This window comes from Eriocheir sinensis, chromosome 65 (assembly GCF_024679095.1).
Source record: "Eriocheir sinensis breed Jianghai 21 chromosome 65, ASM2467909v1, whole genome shotgun sequence".
Classification (NCBI taxonomy): domain Eukaryota; kingdom Metazoa; phylum Arthropoda; class Malacostraca; order Decapoda; family Varunidae; genus Eriocheir; species Eriocheir sinensis.
In genome coordinates, this window is record NC_066573.1 from 6594032 (window position 1) to 6603414 (window position 9383).

The 9383-nt window shown below is 44.2% G+C and overlaps 2 protein-coding genes across 2 annotated transcripts in view; one reads left to right on the forward strand and one right to left on the reverse strand.

Annotated features, from left to right (window-relative positions):
* LOC126987542 (uncharacterized) overlaps nt 1-773 on the reverse strand; it is a 139815-nt gene extending 139042 nt beyond the window's left edge. Inside the window, exon 1 of the mRNA XM_050844587.1 lies at nt 502-773. The gene's annotated coding sequence lies outside the window, so the exon portion shown is untranslated. The remainder of the gene's footprint in view (nt 1-501) is intronic.
* Nucleotides 774-4724: 3951 nt separating this feature from the next.
* On the forward strand, nt 4725-9005 carry LOC126987545 (COP9 signalosome complex subunit 4-like). Its single transcript, XM_050844589.1, has 9 exons — nt 4725-4887; nt 5377-5459; nt 5948-6066; nt 6189-6325; nt 6657-6771; nt 7106-7295; nt 7773-7943; nt 8293-8468; nt 8740-9005. Exons 1-9 carry the CDS (start codon nt 4811-4813, stop codon nt 8896-8898), a joined length of 1227 nt encoding a protein of 408 aa, XP_050700546.1. The 5' UTR covers nt 4725-4810; the 3' UTR covers nt 8899-9005.
* Nucleotides 9006-9383: the final 378 nt, after the last annotated feature.

Consider the following 9383-nt stretch of genomic DNA (forward strand, 5'->3'; position numbering starts at 1 on the left):
CTCAAAATGGATATGTGGTCAATAAGCTGTCTATCTATCTATCTGTATGTGGTCAATAAACTGTCTATCTGTCTATCTGTATATGGTCAATAAACTATCTATCTATCTATCTATCTATCTATCTGTCTGTCTATCTATCCATCTATCTATATGTCTATCTGTCTATCTATCTATCTACCTAGTAACGTAGTACATATCTGTCTATCTATCTGTCTATATATCTATCTATCTATCTGTCTATCTATCCACATATCTATCTATGTCTATCTGCTTGCGTCGCCACCCTCACCAACGACAAACCACCGCCGACGCAACAGTCACCAAGCTACAATATCCATCCTTATAATCAAACTCCCTTGACTAAAAAGAAAATCAGCAGAAAGAACAATGATAAGAACCTTCCCACCACCCACTCACCAACACGTTCATTAATAAAGCCTTTAATGACTACTCTTCTACTTTCCTCACTTATCATGCACGGAGGAAAAAGTTTGTACTCACGGAAGCCAAGGAGGAGGAGGAGGAGGCGGGGCGGAGGACGGCGCAAGGTGTGGGCGTTGAGGGTGTAGAGTAGTGTGGAGAGGAAGAGGTGTGGGTGATAGAAGCTAGGGGTGGTGGTTAAGAGTAGTTGAAGTAGTAGTAATGTAGTGGTTGTTGTAGTGGTTGTGGTGGTTGTGGTGGTGGTGTTGGCGCGACAGACTCTCGCTCGCCGTTAGTTATCCCGCGTCAGGCCGAGCTCCGACTGTCCCGCCTGAAGCTGCAACCTGCCGCCAGTGTGTGGACGAAGCCTTTATTACTCCTCTTATATAGCCACCTGGCGCCGGGGCTGCCGCGTCTCGCCTCAGGCTCAACTCCGCCGGTGACTTCAGTTCGCGGGCGGCAGACTCTCTTGCGGACTTCACAGAACCCAACGAGGCCGAATTTAAGGCTGGGTTCACGCCGCGACTCGGAACCTCGCGCTTGCCATGGGCCGCGCTGATGCAATCAATTACGCTTTTCGCCCCTCAGGTCCCCGCTCAGACCGAGCACTGTTACTTACAAGTCAAACATGAGAAGTTTCGGGTCTCTATAAAGGTCGGTTTAGGAGCGGACTTCTTCAGTCGCAACCCATGCAGGTCCCGTGCTAAGTAACAACGTCGGCATTCTTCCATAGTTCCCGCCGCGCCTCTGAACATCTCACTCCCATGGGCCTCCCTGACGCACTGCCTTCACAATGAGGAGATCCCTTGGAGAGGCTGCGAAACATGTCCCTGAATGGCTTACTTTCGCATCCTCCCCCTTTTGACAAGACTTACTAATCATTCCATAAATCTCTACAACAGTGTGGTTACCGTGGTGCTGATAACCATATAGTCTCAGCGGTGATGACGGTGGTGCTGAAGGTGTTGTTGGAGGTGACGGTAACTCACTCTGCCAAAACGAACACTGTGTTGTTCATTGGGTGCTCACGTGGGCACCTTGTCTAGTCGAGGGAAGGTAACTCAACAAGCCCTCTCCTCCTCCTCAGCCTTCCCTTCTTCGACCTAGCCATAAACAAACACACTCCGCCTCCTCCTCCTCCTTCTCCTCCTCCTCTTCCTCCTCCTCTTACTACTACTCTTCGACCTGTCTATAAACAAACACACCTCCTCCTCCTCCTCCTCCTCCTTCTCCTTCTCCTCTACCTTTCGATAAAAAATCTTCTCGGGAAAAAAAAATGTATTCGCCCAATATTTTTTCCTTTACAGTGATACCACTCCATCGACCTATAAACCCCATGTTGTTGTTGTTATTGTTGTTGTTGTTGTTGTTGTTGTTGTTGTTGTTGTTGTTGTTGTTGTTGTTGTTGATGTTGTTGTTATTGTCTATTCCACGCAGAAAACAAGTTCGTCAAATCTGAGGTATGAGGACGAACGCCTTCCTAAATTTGTGACTCTCTCTCTCTCTCTCTCTCTCTCTCTCTATCTATCTATCTATCTATCTATCTATCTATCTCTCCCACCCCCTGCAGAGAGATTAGGTCCAAGAGGTTTGTTACTTCGAGTATTTTGTTGGGTTTAGGAAAGTAATCCTCCAGCACGCCCTCCCTGCCTTCCTTGTGTGTGTGTGTGTGTGTGTGTGTGTGTGTGTGTGTGTGTGTGTGTGTGTGTGTGTGTGTGTCGTTCCTCTTACCCTCGAAAAAAACATATAGACAAAATCATATACATCCTCTTCACGATTCATCATTAAAATAGAGAATCATGGCAACGGAGATGAGCACCGAGGCCACGCGCAGCTATAGCTAAGCATATGTTACGAGCGATGAGACGAAATCAAGGTGTGTTTGGAAGGCGAACATTACTCTTCTTCAACCAAAAACTACAACGGAAAAACAACCCCTTCTCGTCACTATTTCATCCTTGCTAATAAACCACACCACGAACAACGGACGAACGGGTTAAGGTGTGTTTGAGAGAGCCCGTGTTTCTCTTCTTCAACCAAAAACCATACACAACATAAAAACATCTCTTCTCGTTATTATTTTATAGTAGTATTTTATAGCATACAGGTAAACCACATCAAGCATAACACACTAACGAACTGACAGACGGCGACAAGACTGCATATTTTAAGATGTGATTGAGAGCGCCTGTTCCCATCTTCAACCAAATATCACACCGGAAAAACAATCCCTTCTCGTCACTGTTTCATCCTTGCTAATAAACCACACCAAGAACAACGGACGAACGGGTTAAGGTGCGTTTGAGAGAGTCCGTGTTTCTCTTCTTCAAACAAAAACCATGTACGACAAAAAAACAAACAAGAGGTGAACACTGATTGCTTGGCCGTCACCGCTAACCTTCTGTGAGGAACTCTGAAGTGGGGAGGAGAAGGAGGATGGAGTTGATGATGATGATGATAAAGAAGAAGAAGAAGAAAAAAAGAAGAAGAAGAAGAAGAAAAAAGAAAAAGAAGAAGAGGAGGAAGAAGAGGAGGAAGGAGGAGAAGATGATGATGATTGAGAAAAACAAGAACAAGGAGAACAAGAACACGAACAAGAAGAGGAGAAGGAGGAGGAGGAGGAGGAAGAGGAATAACAAAAATAAGAACTATATAAAATAAGAAGAATGAGTCTAAACAAGAATGACTGCATGAATAGGAGGAAGAGGAGAGGAGGAGGAGGAGGAGGAGGAGAGGAGGAGGAGGAGGAGGAGGAGAAGTTTACAGGAAAGGAAGCAGCTGGAGGTCAAAATAAATGTAATAAAGAGAAAAAAACCGCCTGTTCTGTGTTCCTGTAAAAAAAAAGTTTAGTGGAGTGGCCAAGAGAGAGAATGCCTGTTTAAAAGAAGAAGAAAAAAAAGACATGCAACAACTCAGTGGCGAATATTGGTCAAAGATGAGCTACTGTGGGGGTAGAAGGGGGTGGCACCATGAGCCAAAGGAATATGGCGCCACTATAAAACACTTGTCAGCGCCATAACGGGCTGGGGGCAGTGAAGAAAAAGAGGGGAAGGAAGGAAGTAGAGAGCTAATCATGGAGGAGGAGAGAGAGAGAGAGAGAGAGAGAGAGAGAGAGAGAGAGAGAGAGAGCGTAACAAAGCACCAACAATATCAACAGCTGATTTTTCTCTCCCTCGTCCTCACCCTACCCTTTTCCCTCTTATGTCAACACCTACAGTACTCATCATCACGTGGCCGCAGGTGTCGGGGTGTTCTGTGTTCCTTCCCGCAGCCTTGTAACACGAAAAAGCACACACAGTTAATAGAAGTGACATTTCCGAGCAGCTCAAACGAGGTAGTGGCGAGAGGTGAGAGTCCAGTGATTGTTGATTGGCGTTGTTGTCATTTAGTTTTGCTCAGTTTTCTTTCTTCTTCTGTTCCATATTGCTGTGATATAGTTTTTTCTGTCTTCAACTTCTTCCAGAGTCTCTGCTTTGGTTTTCTGTGTTCTGTATAAAGTTTGTCCGTTTTTCCCGGGAGAGGCGCCGTTGAAAAGTCATAAGCACATTTCTTTCTTTTTCTTTTTTCTTCTGTTCCATATTGCTGTGATGTAGTTTTTTCTGTCTTCAACTTCCTCCAGAGTCTCTGCTTTGGTTTTCTGTGTACTGTATAAAGTTTGTCCGTTTTTCCCTGGAGAGGCGCCGTTGAAAAGTCATAAACATATTTCTTTCCTTTTCTTTTTCCTTCTGTTCCATATTGCTGTGAGATAGTTTTTTTCTGTCTTCAACTTCTTCCAGAGTCTCTGCTTTGGTTTTCTGTGTTCTGTATAAAGTTTGTCCGTTTTTCCCGGGAGAGGCACCGTTGAAAAGTCATAAACATATTTCTTTCTTTTTCTTTTTTCTTCTGTTCCATATTGTTGTGATATAGTTTTTTCTGTCTTCAACTTCTTCCAGAGTCTCTGCTTTGGTTTTCTGTGTATTGTATAAAGTTTGTCCGTTTTTCCCGGGAGAGGCACCGTTGAAAAGTCATAAACACATTTCTTTCTTTTTCTTTTTTCTTCCGTTCCATATTGCTGTGATGTAGTTTTTTCTGTCTTCAACTTTCTCCAGAGTCTCTCCTTTGGTGTTCTGTGTATTGTATAAAGTTTGTCCGTTTTTCCCGGGAGAGGCGCCGTTGAAAAATCATAAGCACATTTCTTTCTTTTTCTTTTTCCTTCTGTTCCATGTTGCTGTGATGTAGTTTTTTCTGTCTTCAACTTCTTACAGAGTCTCTGCTTTGGTTTTCTGTGTACTGTATAAAGTTTGTCCGTTTTTCCCGGGAGAGGCGCCGTTGAAAAGTCATAAACACACCTCCAAGCCTCGAGTCAGCACGCCTCCTCCTTGTCCTGCGCCTCCTCGCCTCAGCAGCAGCCATGGCCTTCGCTGTGCAGGTCCGCCAACAGCTGCAGGCCCTCGTGTCCTCCGGGGGCTCACACAAGGACCAGGACAAGTGAGTGGACCCGCCGTGACCCTGGCCATCACCACTATCACCGCCAACACCAACATCACCACCTCCACCACCAACAACATGACCACCACCACCACCACCATCATCACCACCACCAGCATCACCACCAACATCATCACCGCCACCAACAACATGACCACCACCACCACCATCATCACCACCACCAACAACATGACCACCACCACCAACATCATCACCACCACCAACAACATGACCACCACCACCATCATCACCACCACCAACAACATGACCACCACCACCAACATCATCACCACCACCAACAACATGACCACCACCACCAACATCATCACCACCACCACCAACATCACCACCACCACCAACATCACCACCACCACCATCATCACTACCAACAACAACATGACCACCACCACCATCATCACCACCACCAACATCACCACCAACATCATCATTATCATCATCATTAACACCACTTTTCCTTTCTACATTCAGGTACAGAGTTGTCTTGGAGTCCATTTTGAAGGCTGGCAATGAAAATGATGTTGCTGAAGGACTTCAAGCCTTCATAGAAGCAAGTGAGTTTACAATTGCTATTATTTACTGTATGCTTCATTTTTTCCCTCATTGTTCTTCTAGGATATACCGATGGGCACCAGTGTTCAGTCTGTTGGTTGGTCTGGCGGATATTTTCTTTTATTGTAATTCCACTATTCTTCATTTTTTTTTTTTTTTTTTTTTTTTTTTTACATCTCTGCCTATAGTGCCGGTAGGCTTTCTTCAGGGGCCTGGTGGTCAGCCCAAGCCCATCGTGGTGCAGGCAATTTATTTTATAGTGGTAAAAGTAATTAATATTCATCTGCCTTAGAGAATTAGAGCCTTAAACCCTACAGAAGACTTTATTGTAGAATATATTTGCTACGAAGTTGTTTTAAATGGACTATTAGCTGCTGCTCCTCAAGCTCTCTATATATTAATTTTGTGAATCTGCACACTAAAAATTTTGCTGTGCCTCAATGAATGACTGAACATGTTCTATACTGACAGATGACTTGTTTTTCTTTAGTTGTGAAGGAAAATGTCAGCTTGGTAATATCTCGGCAGCTGCTCTCCGATGTCTCGACACAACTCACATCGATGGCAGACAACATCGCCAAAACAGTTGCACACTTCACCCTCGACAAAGTAAGTGTAGCACGAAGGCATTATAAGCTATAACAGAGGAGGAAGTCAGTCCATTATATAGAAATGCAGCAATAGTGTTTTTCCATGTATCCATTGAAACAGTTAAATTTTCCTGTTGTTAGGTCCAGCCACGAGTGATCAGTTTTGAGGAACAAGTGGCCAGCATCAGACAACACCTCGCTGACATATATGAGCGGGAAAGTTCCTGGAGAGAAGCAGCAGCTGTACTGACAGGCATTCCTCTTGAAACAGGACAGAAGTGAGTACTTTTTGTGGCTTGAAAAATACTGAGTGAAAAGTTATTGTCTTGCACATCAATTTCATGTTTATGTTTCATAGAAGGAAAATAGAGCCATGAATTCTATACCTTATCTTGTGTTAGGATCCTAGGGACTCAGGAGTTGACGCTTGGTTCATGCAGGACACGGTAACAGTTACAGACAGAAAGCTTAGGTGCGTCCAGAGTAATGTTTTTGTTCTTCCTGATACTGTGATCTCAGAGCCTCAGGAGTGAACCCTTGACTTAGCCAGGACAGGATACAAATTAGGTTGGTAGGTGTTGTGTGTTGAGATCAATGTTGTTCCCTCAGGCAGTACAGTGTTGACTATAAGCTGGAGACCTACCTCAAGATTGCCCGCCTCTACCTGGAGGACGATGACCCAGTGCAGGGGGAAGCGTACATCAACCGTGCCAGCATCCTCCAGGTGGGCGTCCCTGTCAGTCTGTTACCTTTTTTTCTCATTTGTTTCAGGTTCTAACCATCTTCATCTTCATCCTTCATTTGTTGTCACTGAAGTGCCTGATTGTTACATTTCATCTACATTGGATGCTGAACATATTTTTAGTGCTTGGTGAGACTCATAAGCCACATCATTAAACAGTAGTCATGTCTCTGTCCCCAGTTTCCATGTGTGGTTCTGCAAATCAGTAATCTATATTCTGCTTTCATATTTTTGTGTTCTTCTCTTGCTTATTCACATGTATAATGTAATGATTACCTTGACTACCTACAAGCTCATGGTCTTTGTAACTTCTCAGGCAGAGACCAAGAACGAACAGTTGCTGATCTACTACAAGGTTTGCTATGCTCGAGTTTTGGATTACCGGCGGAAGTTTATTGAGGCGGCGCAGCGCTACAATGAACTGTCCTACCGCCCCATCATTCACGAGGATGAGAGGATGGAGGCCCTGAAGAAGGCGCTCATTTGCACTGTCTTGGCCTCTGCAGGTGAGGGATGGACTATGGCTGAGATACTATTTTCCAGAATGATTATATTTTGGACACAGGTGTTTTTGACCATGAGGCAGTTAATATGAAAGAAGCAGGTCCCAAACATCTAGCACTGGGGCCCCATGACTACAGTAGGTACATAACCAGGATCCCTTGCCTTCCAATATCATCTTTATTCCCTGATTCCTGAAGTAGCCTCTTCCCTAAATATACACCCATGGTCTCCGTCTGGGTCCCTGAACCTGCCAGACCATTTTCTGCTCCCCCCACACCCACACCCACACACACACACACACACACACACACACACATTCTTGGACCCTGGTTGCAAGTGTATTTCAGATCAGAGACGAGCCAGGAGCTGTTAAAATCATGGACAGTGACACTTGTACTGTTTTTAGTGTGAAGAATGGGAAAGTGTGAATAATAAGAATAGTTCGAGGGACAACCATTGTAAAGTTTCCCTCTCAACAGGCCAGCAGCGCTCCAGGATGCTAGGAACGCTGTTCAAGGACGAGCGTTGCCAGAAGCTGCCATGCTATCACATCCTGGAGAAGATGCACCTTGACAGGATCATCCGCCACAACGAGCTCACAGAATTTCAGAACATGCTGCAGCCCCACCAGCAGGCCACCACCTCCGACGGTGAGCACGCTGACCATAGTTCAATTGCTTACTGTTTTACACACTTTATCCATCATCTTAAGGGACTGAGAAGACACTTACATGTTGATTTTAGGATATTTAAATTTCTAATACATCAACAAATACACTCACTTCTAAACCTTTGACACCCATTGCACTACGCCCACACATACACCCACCAGGTACACCCAGAAAGGTACCTCAATTTTGGTCACATTTTCTTTGCTTAGATTTTATGCAGTTTTAAAGATAATATATAAATTCCCAAAGTCCTGAATGAACCAGATCAGTTGTAAGTTTGCAAAGTGTGACAGGTCTATGAATGCACTTAATTTTTCCAATCTCGCAGGCTCCACCATCCTGGACAGGGCTGTCACAGAGCACAACCTGTTGGCCGCCAGCAAGCTGTACAATAACATCACATTCTCAGAGCTCGGGGCTCTGCTTCAGATTTCTCCGGCCAAGGCAGAGAAAATAGCCAGCCAGATGATTACGGAGGGACGCATGAATGGCTACATCGACCAGGTAAGGTTACTTGTATTACCTGTTGGAGAAACCTTTCCTTGTGTGACCTTTTTAACCTGCTTTGGACGTAAAGTCTTGTGAAGGAGAAAGACAACATATATGTGAGTGATAAACAGATTGATTGATGAACTATAACCAAATAGCTGTTCCATCTTACACACCAGGGATTGGGACTGGGAAAGCTGCAAACATGCGTTACAATAATATAATTTTGATGGAAAAAAATCCCTTTGTGAAGTGTAGGGGTCTTTCAAGCTTTCCCTCATTACAGATTGATGGCATCCTCCACTTTGAGGCACGGGATGTCCTTCCTCAGTGGGACAAGCAGATCCAGTCCCTCTGTTTCCAAGTGAATGGAATCATTGAGAAAATTAATGTGGCACACCCAGAGTGGGTGGCCAAAGTGATGGACGAACAGATGGTGCAGTGAAGGAGTCAACACTGCCATGAACACTGCAAATTGATGTGGCGTCACTGCCTGTAGAAGGTGACTTGGCCCCATGTGAGTGGTTACCCCATTAAAGTACACAAAAATAATGAACATCTTTTGAAATACAAATATGCAGATGCCCTCTAACCTGCACACTGGCACAGGGATATAAATACAGGCCTGGATATAGACCCACACAAGAAAATAATGATAAAGAAAATAACATAAAACAGAAACAGAAAAATATCATAAAATGGAATATGACTGTGAATACCTCTCAAGTGATATTTCCTAAGTATAGCATCTACAGATTGTCCTTCAATACACATGTTAATAGAAAGTAACACTAATTTTTTACAATAATAGTCTCCATTATTGCAAACATAATCCCAAAATAAAACAGAATTCCCTACTACATCTATTCCTTGTGCATCAAAGGAGTTAGCACCAGCAAGGGCATGCCACTGAAAAAATAAATACCACTT